Genomic DNA, 18297 nt, shown 5'->3' with positions numbered 1-18297 from the left:
ACTAAGAGCCATTAATCCTTAGTCAACACTTCCCAAAAACAGATGGGCACTGCATGTCTTGAAACAATGTAACAATGAATGTCAAATTAAGTTTGGTTCATTTTTACTTTATTTTAAAATAATATGGTGGACAATATTAAGGCCCAGATGCACCAGCCATATTGATGAGTCAGACACCTGTTTTAACCAGTCAGTTCAGATGGGTCTATGGTTGCTTTGTGTCACTGGAGTATCACCAAATGTCCAGAGTATACACCGGTGACTCTTATTCAAAATGTTAGCTGAAAGAAGGTACATTATGATGGTCTAATGCAGACATGCAGATCTCAGACACATGCATAATTTAAAGAAGCTTGAACAGGATCTGATAACATAACAAACAGAACCTTTCCCCAGTATACCTACTGAGCCCAAACCCTCAGCCTTTAAAGATCTCAGATTAGGTGTTGGCTATAGTCAAGGCTGGGGGCTTTGCAGTTGTGCCAATGCTCCTGCTGGGACCAGTGCTGGAGGTTCCTGGCTAGAGGGTCTTGCCCCCCCACTCAGGTTCAGACCAATCTCCATATTTGGAGTCAGGAAGGAATCGTACCCTATGGTCAGATTGATATAGGCTGTTGGGTTTTTTGCCTTCCTCTGTAGCAGAGATGTGGCCCTCTACCTCGGATCTCTTGAGCATATATTGACAACATTTCATAGACTCAGGACATTTGCTATCATGGTTCTCCTGCTTTACCTGGGACAGGTTAGGGTATTAGGTTGGTGCTGTGTCAGGGTTGACGGTCTTACATAGAATTTAAATGATGGTTTGTATGGGATGGTTTACATAGGGATTATCGTGCCTCAGGCAAGGGGTTGGCAGAGATGACCTCTGGAGGTGCCTTCCAGCCCTGCTTCTCTATGGTTCTATGATCTGTTTAATTTTCAGACCAAGAACAGAAGTGCAAGTGTAAGACAATAGGTGAAATCCTGACCCCATTGAAGCCAATAACAAAACTCCAACTAACTTCAGTGGGACCAGGTTTTCACCCATAGCTTTCCTATCCTGACTGGAAAATGACGTTTTCAAGACTTAAATAAAATAGGAGTTCAGGGTGCTCAGTACCTGCCAGATCATCATTTTGCAAATTTAAGAGGTTCAGTGAGAATAAATTTGTTCTGAATACACATCCAAAGTATCTTAACCTTTTGAGAGCCACGAGTTATGAATATATATTCCGCTGCATAGTACTTGCTACCTTCAGTAAGTTGTACACTTTATGCTTCAATTTAAAGTTGCATTCCTTACTTCCTGGCCTAAACTGCTTTATCAGTCATCTGTGCAGTGATTTAACAATCATTATATTTCACCCCTAGGATAGCTTAGCTGCATTTTGGTGGAAAGTGTTTCTTATATAAATACACATGTGCAAGAATTTTTCAAGAATGTATGAATTCACTTTGGGTAAGATGTTGATACATTTTAGTTGAAGGAGGATTTTAAACACAGTTAACTGAAAATGTTGTAGGGTTTTGGACTATTTAGGAGTGATTGGTACCATTGCTTTTATTAACTGCGAAGGCAGTGGAATTAAATCTATAATACACTTTACCCTACTGATCTATTTCTGTCGTAAATAGCAGAGAAAGACCCTGACAGAGCATGTGCTTGACTTTCAGCATGGGAATTCTGTTGACTTTAATGAGACAATTGCTTTGTTCAAAGTTAGCCACATCCTTAACAATCTTACTGAACTAAGACCAGATCCCCATTTTCAGGTAGTATTATTTGGGTCTAAAAGCAAGTGCCTTGCACTTCTTTTATTTTTGATATTTGTCTGCTATCATGGCCATTTTACTGCTTTTTGTAGCAATGCTGCAGAAGCAATACTGCATTAAGATAATATTATTTCAATGAATGCCAATGCAGTTTACAAGCAGGAAGAGACTGAGGGTAAAATTACCACAGATTGGTAAGGTTACATGGTTCCTTGCTCACGTGCTCATAGATTTCTGAAATGTGCAAACAGTCTTGCCAAATCTTAACTGCCTTGCATAGTTCTTGGAACACAAACTAGGAAAATACACGAGCCCTTTAGAATATGGGAGCCAGCATGTTTGATCTGTTGAATGTTACCTTAATAGCATGGTTCTATGTTGAAAAGTGATTCTGTAAAAATGGATATGCCATATTTATTGGGACTCAATGAATTCCACAATGACCTCCCCTCCCTCTCTGCAACAATCAGTCCCAGAATATCAAAGTCAGAATATCTATTCTTTCAGACTTCAGGATTACCACCAACAGAGAATGAACCTGAACTATATTTTTAACTCAGTTACACCAGCTGAGATACAAATACAGCTCTTTGAAACTGCAGCTTAATCAATAGTTAGTGAAGATGTGTGAAACAGAAAACCCTTTCGCCTGTGCTGGCTCAGTAGTGCTATCTACATTAACACATGGGGCCTCCTTTTTAGAAAGTATCAAGCACCTCCAGCTGAAAGTGAAGCCTGCTAAAGATATCTTAAATCACTAGGAACTTGACAGGCTGGGTTATTAAAGTTCACGTTTGTCTGTAAGACCAGTTGATATGAAAGCGTCATTACACTGTAGCTCCTGTTTCTGGCTATCCCATTTTTAAGTCACTTCCACTTTAATCCATTTGCTCCATCTTACTTTGTAAAATTAAAATTTATTTTAAACCCCCAACACTTCACTGTTTTATTTTTTTTAATAAACCTTTTAGGTTTCTGCAGGGTCAATAGTTGAAAGTGTAAAAGACAGAGCAATCGACTCCAGACTGCAAGTGTATGTCACCAGGCCGGGCCTGTTCACTTGCATAGCCACTAACAAGCACAGCAAAGCATTTGGCACTGCAAAAGCAGCAGCGACTATCAGCGTGTCAGGTATGTTGGGGGAGGTCAGAAAAGACTTTTACTCAGCATCTTGCAATTCCAGCATCAGTTTACTTACAACCAGGAAGGGGAGCAGTGGGGGAGGGTCTTGAACAGCTCTACTTGATAATAATTTACAGTGGAATAAATTTGGCCACAAGTGCAACCCTCTGCTAGGCTATTTCCTCATATATTATTACACTTCAGAGGCTAGCACAGCTGTCACTTCCTGCATATGTGCTGTCATTTTGGCCACCGTGCCCCAGAAGCACTCTGTAACTCATCCATGTGGAGGAAGTAACAGTGATGACACAGTATGAATATCACCTAACAGCTAAGTGAAAATAGCTGTAATGTGCTACTAACATCTCCCTGTGTTACACTGGAAAACCTGTGGGCCTCAATCTCCAGGGCTGCTGTGGCTCCAGTTAGTGTAGTGCAGAAACTTCCTGGGTAGAGATATTATACCTCTCCTGTAACTCCTTTGTGTTATCTTACAAAACTCAAAAGGGCTATGCCACATTGCTGCATCTAGATTTGTAAGATGAATCATATAGGAGAATGCTGAGATATAACTCCCTGTACCCCTGAGCTGGACTTACCGCTTTATTCATCTCTCACTTATTGCCCCAGTGCCTTTGGTAGCCTAGACAGGTGGAAGAATTCTTCTAAATACAATGTATATCCCTTAAGCACCTTCTTTAACAGAGTTAAACAAGCTTGTTCCAAGAGTAAGCTTTTCCTTTGAAAATTGGCCTTTCTTCAAAAGATTTTCACGAAAAATTGTCAACGTTATTAATATTTTTGCAAAAAATGTTATACCTTTATTTCCTTCTCCAGTTATTACTCCTAGCATTGTGCAAGCCTGAGAGCCTCATGCTCTTTTACTCTTGTGTTTGAATGGTGAAATATTGAAAATGTCAGTTTTTTAACACCACAGTTAACAGAGGGTCAAAGGAGGCTCATTTTACTTCCAGATCAAATGGTCATTGCTTGCAAATTGCAGCTCTCTTCCTGCTTCAGGTCACTGAGCTGCTTGTCCCATCCATCTGGGCACTTTACATTACATTATTAATGTCTCTCATTGGCATAAGCACAAAAGAGCTCACCTCTCAACCATGGTGGGGGTGAGATCATGCAAACAGGCTTACTAAGAAGCACCTGATGTGCTGTAAGCTCTCCCCCATCTTACCTCACAGTAGTTTGTCCACGTGCCCAAACCTATATGGAACATGCAAAAATCTCAAAACATCAATTTCTAAGAGGAAGCAAGCTTTTTAGGCTGAAAAGGAGAAACAGCTTTTTCCTTAAATACTATTGGCTAAGCCACACTGGATCTGGGTTTCACAAACTGGACATTCTGGCTTAATGAGGCTCAGGAATGATGATGCTGAGATCGATTCCTTCCCTATTTGGGGATAGGAAAAGGTGAAAATCCTTCCCTATGCAGTAAGAAAAGACATGAAGACCCAGAGCTTCTGACAAGCTGACACATGAATTGATGGCAGGTTCACTGTAAGCTCTGAATAAGGGACAGTATGTAACCAGTTTGCCCAAGGATCCAATGGTGACCCAGAATCACAGTTTGACCATGGTTCATGACTTGCTGTGGTGCAAGTGGCCTGTGTTAGTTCATTTGTCGGGTATAGATGACTTCCTTCTATCAGCCATACATGCTGGCATGCAGTGGGAAGAGGAGGCGGAAAGATTCCTTTATTTGCTACTCCTGTCCATTAACTCCACACGCACTATGACTGTAGTAGATACTGGGCGCATCTACATGTGTGCTTTCGTGTACGTTCGACCGTTTTAATTAGCATTAAAGTGTCACTAAAACCACATGCTATTTAGGTATTGCGCATTAAAAGAGGCTAATGCACATTAAGCATCACTCAGAAACCATGGTCTCTAGTTAGCACATTAAGACAAATGTGCATTTTCTTAGTACGTCATAATTGAGGTATAGATTTAATGGGCATTAACTAAAGCATGCCCGCTGTCCACTAATACTGCTGCTGCTCCTGGCAATACTGGTATCCCTTACAATCACGCATAATGAATAAATTCCTATTTCAACCATTGATTTTGCAGACCTACTTCTCATATCCACTGCTACTGCCACTATTATGATCCACTTCCACAAAAATTTCAAAGGCATCCTGTTCCTAAGTTGCCTTTCTCCTTCCAGAAATCGCCTCCAGGCACACTGAGACCTCAAAACAGCAGAGCAAAAACAAAAATGAGTACCAATATTTTGCTAAAATTTAGAACATTTTCTAGCAGATACCTCAAACATTTTGCATTCAACAGGAACACATACAGTGTCACTGACAAGCCTTTCCTTTTCTTTCCCATACCTGGTTCATTGGGGTGACTGGATCCTGTGCAGAATGGAGGTAAGAACAATGTTATATTTTTTCTTGAGGTGCTTATTAGATGAGGGAAACTGTAAAAAAAGAATAAGAATTGTGAGGCTATTATAGAGTCCCCAAAATAATGGAGCAAGTTTGTTGACAGCAAGCATAAACATGTAGGAAAAACAGCTTCTGTAAGGAGTTCTCATATACATAACATGGTGCTCATTACACAGAAACTCAGACAGCTAGTGGAAACAGGGCTCTAAGCAGATTAACTTGTTTGTCTGATACAGCAAATGCCGTAACATAAGAGTATTTAAAATATGTTAACTTGGCAAAATACTGAGGGCCAGATTTTTCTCTCCTGGCAACATTATTGGCTTCTCTGGCTTGAAGGCAAGACATGGAGAACAGTAATGGCCCTATATTCACTAAATTATTAAATATAATGACAAGTACAAAGTTATGTCAATAGATTTAGTTATTCAAAGCAAGATTATTAGTGAGTGAACCAAAAGATGGGTAAAACCAGATGTAACATAGCCCCTTTGTCAGCTTTATACTAAGCCCATTTTATTTTGAGTTTTGAAAAGTTTGCTTTGCTTTAAAACACACACATACACGTACACACACACATACACACACAGTTGTGCACATCATGCTTTCAAAGAGGACTAGAAGCAGAACTATGGGATCAGTGAGAGAGGCAGCGGCATACTGTGCGTCTCTAGCACCCAGGGGCCAATGGTTGCATTTACACCCCCCAGGGACAATCTGAGCAGGGTGCGGGGCTCTGCCTCCCGCCCCACAACACTTCTGCAGGGGAATTAGCGACACGGTATACTGGCTGTGGGGGAACGGGCGGCAGTCAGAATTTCCAGCCAGAACAGCCAAAGAAAGGCACAAAGCACCGGGCAGGATGGTAGTTCACACCCAAAAGGCAGGAGGTGCCTCGGCATTTCTGGCTGGTGTCTCATCTCCCCCAGGCCAGTGCCTGAGGGCCATGGCCCCATCCCGCCCCTCTGTTGGTATGCTACTGATGAGAGCTGGAGCCAAATCTACCTATACTGAGTTGTGGACCAGGGTCAGGGAGTGTGGATTCTGTGCCTGGTTTTACCACCAGGTTCATCAGGGATCCTGAGGAAGCCTCAAGGGCTAGGTACAGACAGTCAAAAAGCCTGAGGCTGAATCAATTCAATCTTTGCAGGTTAGTCTAAACTGCACAGATTAAATTGAATTAGAAGTGAATACTCATTTACCTTTGATTCAGGATATGTAGCCACATGCCTGCAGTGGCTCAGGTCAGAAGCTAGGAGGACACTATAGCACAGGCTCTCTGGCTCTGTGTTCACTTTCTCTTCCTGTTGCCCCCAAGGTCTCTGGGATTTGCAGTCCAGAATCAAAGCAGCAGGATTCTGCAGGATTGCTTGTCAGTTCCTCTTCATGCTTCCAGGTGCCTCTGGGATTTGTGGTCCACAGTTGCAACTGGCAGTAAATTTGAGTGGGGGAAGGGGAGTTTAACTCCCCTCCTTGGCCCCAGGCCCCAGGCAGGGTTTGCCTGGAGAGGGCAGTCCTACCCTGTAGATTGGACTACATCCCAGGCTTTCCCTCCCCCAACTCCTTATCTGCCACTCCTCACTGCTCCAGCTAGGGAGCAGAGGGGCATGGCAAGTCTTGCTCTTTGGAGCAGACAGCACAGCCCAGGGCTGCAAAGCAAGCTGGGGGACTGTGATTTAACTTGAACCAGGAAGAGGTCTGGGACAGAAGGTTCATAAACCAGTTTGACCCAAATCAGTTAAGTCTGATACTACATTCAACCAGGTTTATCTTAAACCAGTTTCAGCCATTTTGAAACTGCCTTATGGGCACTGAACTTCTGTTCTGTTACAGGTTTAAACCAGTTTCTGATGACTTAAATCAGTTTGTGTGTAACTTCAGTCCTTAGCCTGATGTCTTGGTGCTGTCTCACTTTCCCTGACTGAAAGACACAATGGTAATTCCTGCCTGTCAGCTAATTTGTCAGGATTGTCTCAGCAAGGCTTGCAAGCTGCAGACAATTGCAAGATGTTATTCATGCATTGACTAACATAGGCAGACAAGGTTCTTTGCGTAAATCTGGTATCTTTTATTAGACCAACTTAAATAGTTGGAAAACAATTATTAAGCAAGCTTTTGGGTTCAAAAACCCTTTGTCAGGCTAAGGAAGTTTCAGCAGTTGGTGTGTTCTCTTCCTGGAACGAATGAAAAGTAAAGAAGCCAGAGGCTGGGCTGGTATGCATACAAGACAGGTAGTCAGAGAAAATATAGATTGACTAACATACGCACGCAAAGAAACTGGGGTTACACTTTAGCATTAACCCTTCACAAATTGCTTGTAGATGGAAACTTAATATTGTAAACATACCCCTGCTGGGCTCTGGTTTCTTAATCAGGGATGAAGCCAGCCTGCTACATTCTAGGCCAGTTTTTCAGCCTTCCCAGCTGGTTTTGTTCTCATGAAGGCAAAAACTACCCAAATAGAAAGCAGCTACAATCGACACAAACCACAACCAAGTAGCCCCAGCTTCCTAACCTCAGGCAGGAGCATTTTCCTGTTCACCAGGCTACAGGAAAGCCACTAATGCACCACAAACTCTCTCTTCCTTCATGCTGAGTCTTTTAATTTTCCCAGGTGGGCCACACCCTTATCAACATAATTCTTTCACTTGCGGGCCGGGCCATCCCCTGGAGCAGAAGTTCTCAAATTGTGGTCTGGGGAGCTCCGTTCAGGTGGTCCACAGAAAGGTGACCTAAGGCTAAAGCTGACAGACATTACACCTGACTTCCCAGAACTTTGCTCAAAAAAACAGGCACATCAATCTCATTAGGAAGGTAAGACTACAGATATAAAAATATGAGTTGTGTGCTTTGATTTGTAGAACAGCAGAAAGTTTATTAAGTGGTCCGCCGAGACCCTCAGCAATTTTTAAATGGTCTATGAACAAAAAGTTTGAGAACTACTGCCCTAGAGTATAGCTGAGCCCCATTCCCCTTCTGTATCCCCTCCTTCCCTGGTAACCCTGCTACAAGCTGCATATGATAGCTTAAAGTTGGTCAGTAGATGGTGTAATGGATGAGTTTTAAGATGTTGTTGTGAGCAACCAAGAGACCTGCAAAGTACTATTAATTTAATGTATAATTTATTAAAAATCTATAAATTGGATATTAAGTTATTTTACCCTATTCATAAATGTATCTTTAATACAAAGTTTAACTAAAGTGACTATGATATATTCATGCCAGTTGAAATGGAAATAAAAAACAAATAGTACTGCTAATCTGAGCTTTCCTGTCTAGTATCAAGAATTAAGAAATCTGGATAAATCTGGTTCTTCCTTTTTAAATTTCCCCATCACATTTTATTGGAACAGGTTCTTTTATGGCCAAACCTAAAATTGGATAAACTATTCATAACTGATCATCTACTGCATTGGTTTGATTATATATCTATCATTTTCCTCCAAAAAACATAAAAATTGAATTCAGTTTATGCATGAGGTCAGCCTATAATCATCCCCCCCGGACAGTATTTACTTTTATACTTGAAGTATTTTTGTGTGTAAAATAAAAGTATCAGGTCAGAAGGTTTTTCTGTGCAGTTTTGAGTTGAGCATTTGCAGTGCATTTGGCCTTTCGGGGCCTTCCATTGATTGTTTGAGTCTCCTGTGGGAGTTTTGTAAGCACCATAGTAATTCAGGACTTTATCTGTAGTTATTGCCTCATATTGAGAGAATAAACTTTTTTTTCCTAAAATTTAAACTGAAAATATAACCAGAACGATGTGTTATTCTGTCCTTGTCATCTTTATACAACTTCTCTCTCAGCGGAGTTTGGACTGTGGCATCTGTTGTTCATTATATAACAAACATTTTACACATGCAAGTTCCAGCCTGTATCTGCTCACAGACCATTGCATTCAGATTTGCTGTTTGGAATTTATTTCATGCTGAGCAGTTAGTTTCTCTAAGGAATACATTTAATGGCTAGATCTGCGCTTCTTTAATCTAGTCTTAAGGGCTAGGGACAGACGTTACACATAAACCTATTTATGGGATCAGAAACTGGTTTAAACCTGTAACAGAACAGAAGTTCAGTGCACACAAACTGGTTTCAAAATTGCTGAAACCAGTTTAAGATACATCTGGATGGCTGTAGTACCAGACTTCACTGATTTAGGTTTAACCAGCCTATCAAGCTTCTGCTCCAGATCCCTTCCCAAATCAGGTTAACTCACAGTCCAGCATCCCAGGATGCTTTGCACCTCCCCCCCCTTTTCTCCTTCTACAAACCCCCGCTTGCAGGGTGGGCAAATTAGGTTTGGCCTGCGCTGTCTGGTCCAGCAGAGCAGGGCTGGCTCTGCCCCTGGGCTGTCACAGAGCTGAGGCAGCAAAGCTTATACCTCTGAGCCCCACAGGGTGGGAAAGGGAACAGACTTCTCCTTCTCAGTCCCCTCCCTGATTCCTGGTGTGCAAGGGTTTCCCCACCCCGGGCCTGCACCAGTCACTGACATGCAGGTGGGAAGTAGGGGAGTAGCTCCTCCAGCCTCAGGCCAGCCTGGATCTCCATGTCTCAAGGGATTTCCCCCACCCTGGGAAGGGTCCTCCGAGCCCTGCCACTGGTGCAGAGGGGGGGTTTCCCTCCTCCCACTTCTTTGCATGGTCTGGCAACAGCTTAACTGCACCCCCACAGTTGCAGAGGAGAGAACAGTCCCTCCAGCCTGGGGTCTAGCTGGTGCTGAACCGTGCCTGGCATGGGTAAACCCTTGCCGAGGCTGAGGGATCCCCCAGGGTGGATTGATGCCCAGCACTGGCTAGTTCCTGGGCTGGAGGGACTGTTCCTCCCACACCTGTGGGGGTGGACTTAAGCCAACGCCAAACCATGCTGAGGTGTAGGAGGGGGAAATTCCCCCTCTGGCAGGGCTCAGGGGACCCTGCTTAGAGCAGGGCACCCCCATTAAGGTGCAGAGATCCCCCCATGTGGGCTGATGAACAGTGCTGGCTGGGCCCCAGGCTGGAGGGACCTTTGCAGGGACAGCAGAGGGGGTGAGAGGCATGTGCTGGGCTGCATTCATGTGCCCTTGGCAGCGGTGGGCAGGCTGGGAGGCGTACACTAGCGCCACCCCGGCTTCTGGTCTGCGCCACTGCAGGCATCTGGCCACCTTCTAGATTTGAAAGCAAACATTTATGTGGCTTAGAGAACCTTCTCTATGTGGTTAGAGAAACCTGTGAAGATTGAATCGATTCAGCCTCGGGCTTTTTGACTGTCTGCACTTAGCCAAGATGACCCTATATATAGACTCACTTTAGGCCTCTAGACCAGGAGGTCAGATCTGTGCAATCTCATTCATACTTGCATTGACCCCTCTGTGCTCTCTGGTGAAGTGTATGCAGAGAGTGTCCCTCTCCTGTCTGCACAAAAACAGCAACAAAATATAGGAGTGATCCAAGAAGTTGCTGATTCTACTATCCTTCTTACTGTCATAAGCATGGCTCCAGAATAGTCTCCAATGCCACTGTGTTTATTTAGAAACCTGCCCTCCACTGGATCTTATTCAGAAAAGCAGGAAGTTACAGGCACTGAGTGCATTTGGCTTACAGGCTGGGTGGAGTAGCTGTAACCCAGGCAGGGGTATCTTGGTCATGTCACTGAGAATGCATGGAGCTACATGGTAGCAATATTATTATAGAAGCATAGCACTGGAAGGGACTTCAGGGGTTACCTAATCCAATTCTTTCCATGGAGACAGGTTTTTCTGCCCTTAAACAATGAGTGGCAGAGGCCTGGCCAGCCTCATCTTAAAACCCCCATTAAAGGAAATAATATAAATTCCTCAGACAATCTGTACCATTATCTGGCAGCTTTGTCATTTAGGATGTTTTACATCATGCCATTGCCAGGATTAATTGTTTCCTTTTCTTTCAGCCACTTCCAAAAACAAATAAACAAACAAAAAACCAGCCCTTTGCTATTGACCCCATGGCAGTGCAATTAGAAACAGGAGGCAGCCAGAAAGTATAACTAGATTGTTGGGAGCAGCATCTGAAACTCATAGAAATGAGTGTTGGGAAAGGCTTGTTCTGTTGCCTTGCTTATTCCTGCATGTAATACAGCCCCAGTTTTCTCAAGGTATGAAAATAGCAAATTGACAAGGGATTATTATTTGTAGAGGGGGAAGGAATAAAACGCAAAGCTACAAATAACTCCATTGGCCTTTCCACATAGTTAGCATGTTGTGAATTGAACTCCATGACCTCTGTTAAACTGACTGTACAAGCAGTGAAGACAGCTGCAGCCTGACCTGCTCGCTTTACATTTTGATTATGCTCTGGTTATAGTCAACGCAGGTGTTCCCAGTTGCATTTTCCTGCACCCCTACTGCTTTGTGACCTCTTTTGGTGGGATAGCTGGCTGAGGTGTGAATGTAAAGAGAATAGACTTTGGCATGCAGGGAGGCTCATGCACCCAAGCTACCCCGTGGGTCAGTCATGTTACTAGCTAGTATCACAGTTGACCTGTGTATGCTCATCCCCTAACACAGGTGTGTGGAGGACTTCAGTCTCAGGACTACAATAACTTGATATGAGGAGGAAGACATGGCCTTTCTGGCCTTATTACTGTAGCAGGCATGGCTGTAGTACAGCCTCTGGCACCATCACATTGATGAGATCTGCCTTTCATGGGGCACTTACTTGGAGGGCAGAGCATGTTTCTAGGTTGGTGCCCAGGCTGAGTGTCTGTGACAGAAATCTAATATCATTTAAATAAAGTTATTAGAAATAATAAGAATAAAGAACCATACATTGATATTTTTTTCTTATTATACCTATTCTGTGTTAGGTCAGCTCCTTCCACTTCTGGCCTCCCCTGAAGTCCGGAACTGCAATTGGAAAATGCAGATAAGCTTTTTCCTCTCCTGAGTAAATATTGGATCAGGATAGCAGTTTCCAATTTCCTTCCTTAGAGCCCCTCCTTCCAGGATCATAACCCCACTTCCAACCCAATCCTAACTGCTCTCATTGAATGTTTCTGCTGCTTGTGACCCTACTTGCTAAGTGCCGTTGAACCACATTTAGAGCTATGACCCCTAGTTTGGGAACTGCTTGTTTAGCATCTATCTTGAGAGTTAGGTTGTGCTTGGGATTGGTTCAGGTGTCAGGTACCTTTATGGTAGAGCTTCCCAACACAGGTTTTCCTAACACTGAACTCATGTTATACACAGAGTGGCTATGTGTTGTCACACTTTGTAACATGTCTGGATGGCACATGATTGTTTCAGTGAGTGTGTTTGTGCTTCTTGTTCACTATGTATTAGCTTTTCAAATACCATCTCGTTGATGAAGGCATGCCTCTCTTTAGCTATTTGCTTCTGCATTTCAGTTAGAATATGATTGTACACTTACTGTATGTGACTGTTCCCCTTCACCAGCAGACTGTACAAGGGTGATGCAGGCTACTGCAGCACATACAGAGGTGAGGTGTGTAGTGCTATCTTGGTGAAGGATGCTCTTGTTTTCTTCAACTCCTCCTATGCTGACCCAGAGAAGACCCAAGAATTGCTTGTCCACACCGCCTGGACGGAACTGAAAACAGTGAGTTCATTCTGCCACCCAGCTGCTGAGTCTCTGCTGTGTAACTACATCTTCCAGGAGTGCAACCCTTCAGGAGTTGGACCGGCGCCAAAACCTGTGTGCAGGTAAAAGCCACTGAGTGCCCATGTGTATTGCATGCGGATGTTCTGACAGAAGGAGGTGATGATGAGAGGTCTTATCCAGACAAGAAGTAGGGATGGTTAAGAAGGGTAAGCAAATGGAACTTCTTACATTTGAAACAGTATATTAGGCATAAACACATATGCACACACATGTGGGGCCTTCCTTTGCACCAACTTCACTATTGTTCTTCTTCTGTTTAGGGAGGATGTGTTCCTTTCCCCTTTGAACTCAATGAGAGAGTTTGCGTCAACTTCAGTGGGAATTAGGATCAGGGCAACATAGTTTTGGCTCCGTAACAGGGAATTTACAGAGAGCAATTTAAAGAACCAAAGCCCCTTCAAAATATCCCATTGTTTTTCCCTTTGAAGGGCATAGCTGAGGTAATTAATTAATGGGTTGATGTAATTAATGGGATGAAAAGGAATGGCACTGAACAACATATGCTAAATATTATCATTCAGGGGCAAACTCATCAAGTTTTTATTCAAGACAGTTTCACTAAGCAAGGACAAAGTGCAGAATTTGGCTAAGCCAATTAAGTAATGATAACCTTTAATTAAGGACCCAGCTTCCTTTTAGTATTTCTTTTACAAAAACTTATATTTTTTACCAAAAAAAAATATATTTCTTTGCTAACGTTTATCCTTTTTTGGTTTCATCTCCACTTGCTCTTTTCTTTCTGCTTAGGTACTAGCAGACTTGAACTATTACTTGTTTCTATTCTGAACATACCATAAATGATAGAAATAATAAATATGTTGAACAAATTGATGTGAAACAGAAAGAAACGTGCAATGTGGCCCATTCACTCAGATTAAATTGTACTGTCTGCACCTATCTAAAGCTTATTGTACATTTCCAAGTATAGTTAGCACAATGTACTTTCCTAGGATTTGGGTGCCAAGGGACTTGGTCATTATTGACAAGCACTCTGGCTTTAATACATGTTTACTGTGGTATTTATCTTGTAGTTTGCCGAATTGTTGTCTTGTTGCAAAAAAAATGGCATCCAAAATTTCAGGGAGTTTCAGTTCTTTCTGACTGACTCTTGACACCCCCAGATAAAAAGCACTGTGGAAAATGGTGAGTTGCTATGTTCTGAGAGAAAGCAACCCCTCATCTCATATATTCATCAATTCTATCCTTCCTATTGTACTGCCAGCTGCTGGGACAAGATACTCAGGCAGGAGAAGAACAAAGTATTTTTTTTAAATATTACTGCTGTTGGTAGTAAGTGGATGAAGAAGCAAGGGATATTCACTACTTTAAAAGGATCTAAAATGGGCAGGCAGGTGGGTATCATTGATTCCTTTACTGGGAGCTGATTTTTTTCTACTGCTCTGAATGGCCAGTAAGAAATTACTGGTGCATCTATCCTGCTGGTTTTGTGTATCTGCCATTTCATTACAAGGTTTCTAATAATAGTCTGAAGCCCTCTGCCTTTGTGTATGATCTCATCAAGCTCACACGTTTTAGTATTGGGTTCGGTAACAATGACATGATCTCATGTGAAAGAGATTCTCTATATCTGCTTACATGGTCACCTAACCATAGTACCAGAGAACCTCAGAAACGTTAAAGGATTTATTCTCACATCACCCTGGGGAAGTAGGGACAGGATTAAAGGCACATATTTGTTTACAGGCACAGATCTGATTAACTAGCTTGCTTGTGGATGCTCAGGATGTTGGCAGGAGTGCCAGATAGTGCATTCATATTTTCCATGTTCCTGGGCAGTATCTTAGCCAAAAGATCATCCTCTCTCTTCAGTTTAGCATGTGTCTGATTTGCAAGGTTGCTGCTGCTAAATACGCTGTTAAATTAAAATTAGCAGGATTTTTTTCCCCTAAAGGCAAAGACAGTGCAAGTGGGTTCTGTGCATTCTTCTGCTGAGAAACAGAGACTTGACAGTGCATCAACTGTACCTGCAGAAGAGTAGGGGCCACCACTACTTGTCGATTCTAATTCCATCTCAATTCTAATATCACTTTCTATTTGTAAATCTGCAGGGGCAGAACGCATTGTAAAGGTTTACATTGTGCCTAGCTACTATTAACATTGATTTTCACATGGCACGTCTACATGAGATGCTACTCCATATTAGCAAGTACTAAATAAATGTGCAGTAACTGGATTTACTATACAGTAGTGCCAGAAAATGTCTTTTAGGTGACGCTACTGCGCAGTAGCCTAATACTGTGCAGTAGCATATTATCACTGTCCATGCTGTGACGTGCTACTGCACAGTATTTTTTGGCTACTGCAGTCGGCATCCTGTGTAGGCGTACCCACTGAGTTATATTTAAAAGGGTGGCAACATACTTGATAAAAGGTATTAGGCTTCAATGTAATGCCTTAGCTTACAAGTTTTTGTGAGCAACTGATCCACCTACTGTTCCCACTGTTGGCACTGGATTTATAAGCCAGATACCTTGCTCTGGGCAGACCCAAACCCTCAGACTGACCACAACCTCCCCATTCAATAACAGACAAATTTTATTGATAAATGGCGATAGCAGATAAGAATAATGCAAACAGTTCTGTATTTACCAATCCCAGGGTTCACAGAGTCAAGCTGTGTTTGGCCAGTACATGAGCTTCACTCTGAGGATCTCTCTTGAATGTCAGATGTCAGCAGCCTGGAGGTCAAAGGCAAAGACCCACCCCGCCAGTGGGGTGGGTGAGATGGGCTGGTAGTATGCCTCTGCCCATGGTGGCCTCAGGTTCCCTATTTAGGGGACACTTTGCTGCTCTGAAATTCCTCCTGTTGGTAGGGGTTTGTGGAGCTGGGCTGGGCCACCAGGAAGAGAGGGGAGCTGGCTGGGATCCATAGAGCCTCTGCTGGCTACGACCCTGTGCTCCTGCTGCCCTGCTCTGGGCCCCGGGACACTGGCGCAGGCCCCGCACTCCTGCCCAGCTGCCACTGGCCTGCTCACTCCCAGTCCCCCCCCGCCCCAGCCACACAGTACAGACAGACGTATGCACAGCAGAAGAACTGCTTTCCTCCGCACCAAGCAGCAGTTTCTGCCCAGCTGCTGCTGCCGCTTAACCCTGACAGGGGAGCCCAGAGCCATCACAGGACCCAGGCTGAGCAGCAGCAGTGGGAAACAAACTGCTGCTCAGCATGGGTGAAAAGTGGCCCCTCACCCTCCCGCTGCCAGTGTCCCCCTCTGCAGCCACTCAGAGCCTGTATGGGGCTGCTTGTGCCTGCTCTCTGTTGCCACTGCTGCCCCATGGGGAGGTGGTGATGCAGTGGCAACAGAGGACAGCCCTGCACAGCCTGCAGAAGAGGTTGCACCAGGAAGCACCAGCCATGGGGAGTGGGGGAGCCACTTTTCGCCTGCGCTGAGCAGCAGTTTGTTCCCCACCACTACTACTCAGACCAGACAGGTGAGCCCGGGCTGTGTGGGGCTGGGGCTGCATGCTCGTCCCCACCTGTACCGTGGGGCTGGGGTGGGGAGGAGTGGGGGTGAGCGTGCACGTGGGGGCCAGCGGCAGCTGGGTGGGAGCACAGGGTCCACACCAGTGTCCTAGGGCCAGCGCCAGTGGGGCCCAGAGCAGGGCAGCAGGAGCGCAGAGTCCCAGCTAGCAGGGGCTCTATGGAGCCCAGCCAGCTCCCCCCTTTCCCTGCTGGTGCAGCCCAGCTCCACAGACCCCTGCCAGCCCATGCCTCACACTCCTACTGCCCCACTCTGGGCCCCTCCGGCACTGGCCATGGGACATTGGTGCAGGCCCCATCCTCCCTCGTGCCTGTTTCCTTCCACTCCACCCCTTAACCCCCTGACTGATGCTTTTCCCACTTTTCTGCCTGCCCACTGGCCACCCTTGCTTAGTCATAACTTTCATTAGTGCAAGATAATTTGCACCACTCAACCTCTTTATATAGTCCCACTGATACAAAACAGGTGTACACTATCAGTCTAGTAATGCAGCTACACTGATAGCTGGAATCCTAGGGTAGACAAGGTCTTAGTTACAACTTAGTAGCAGATTGTAATCCTTCAGTTAACCTGCACTTAAAGCCAAGAGATCCAGATGTGTATCAAGCAGTTTCTATGGTGGCTGACAGCGGTGGTGGCTGGACTGGGGATGGCTGCCACCATCAATCCTGTACCCCTTTTAAATTGACGCCTGGGGTTGGCTTCCCACGGATCCCCCCCTTAGTTACACTACTGAAGAGAACAAAGGGAAGTCATTACTACCGAGCACAGGTAGGCATAAGTGGTGCCGAGAGGCATTTATTCTTTTACACTGCCTTCCTGTAAGTTGAGAACTGTACCAGTGCTAGGCTGGCCACTCTGCACGACATGGCTCCCATACCCACATCCATACTCATAATAGCATACCCCACACACACACACATCCCCAGAAAACCCCATACCCACCCACCCACCCACCCACAGCTCCCACAAACCCCATGCCCATGCAGCCATACCTCCCCAACACCCCTGCATACCCTATGCAATATAGAAGAGTAAGACTGCATTTTGAGCTATTATGCAATCACTTCTATACATACAGCACAAACGCACACAAATCAGGACAAAAATATATTTTTAAATTAAATTAAAATATATTATTATGGTTGTTTGATTTTTAGTATATAATGTGTTTTTCCCCCCTAAGATGACAAACCCTCTTCCCCAAAGGCATACTTCCAGGGGCAAGGGGAGGGACTTCCAGATGGCAAAGGTCAGAAGTTAGGGGCAGGACTTCAGAGCCCAAGATTACAACCAGGGGGTGGGGCCCCTGTGAAGGGGCAGAGCTATCCATGCTGTGAGAAAGCAGCTGCTGCTGCTGCAGCCAGCAGAGCTTTCCTGACCCCAAGTGCACTGAGACTGCGCTCCCTGCCAGAACCTGGGCTAAGCACTCCAGGAGAGCCTGGAGTTCCCCCTGGCTGCTGCAGGAGGCAGAGCAGGGTAGGAACAGCCCTGTACCTGGGCTGCTTCTGTTGGGAGCAGACTTGCTCCCAAGAGGGAGCACATGTAGATATGCTCCCAGGGAAGGCTTACTGTGCAGTAAGCCTTTATAGCATTAACAGCATGTGCAGAAGTGCCCATAATATGGTGGTTCTGAAGAAACAGGCACCAACTGGAGACTTAGCTGAGTCCAATAAATCACCTCCACTTTCAACCTCTAAGTACTTCAATGCAGGGTCCAAAAAAGTGAACGGCTGATAATTAACAAAGATGCCTCGTTTCCAACCCTTCTACAAAGTTTGAGTTATGACAGTTTGGGTTTTCTTATAAAACAGTGTCTTACCTGCACCCTATTTGTGAACTACCAGTACCTGGGGGAACGTTTGTTCACCAGAG

The 18297-nt window shown here is 44.5% G+C and overlaps 1 protein-coding gene across 1 annotated transcript in view; it reads left to right on the top strand.

Annotated features, from left to right (window-relative positions):
- The window catches only part of MUSK (muscle associated receptor tyrosine kinase), an 84452-nt gene that overhangs the window by 41861 nt on the left and 24294 nt on the right, over nucleotides 1–18297 (top strand). The window contains exons 7-9 of the mRNA XM_090038833.1: nucleotides 2727–2886; nucleotides 5264–5270; nucleotides 12697–12963. Coding sequence (XP_089894959.1) covers nucleotides 2727–2886; nucleotides 5264–5270; nucleotides 12697–12963 — 434 coding nt within the window. The remainder of the gene's footprint in view (nucleotides 1–2726; nucleotides 2887–5263; nucleotides 5271–12696; nucleotides 12964–18297) is intronic.

This window comes from Crocodylus siamensis, chromosome 3, assembly GCF_052110815.1.
Source record: "Crocodylus siamensis isolate JL-2025a chromosome 3, ASM5211081v1, whole genome shotgun sequence".
Taxonomy (NCBI): Eukaryota; Metazoa; Chordata; order Crocodylia; family Crocodylidae; genus Crocodylus; species Crocodylus siamensis.
This window is presented reverse-complemented; position numbering and strand designations above follow the sequence as displayed.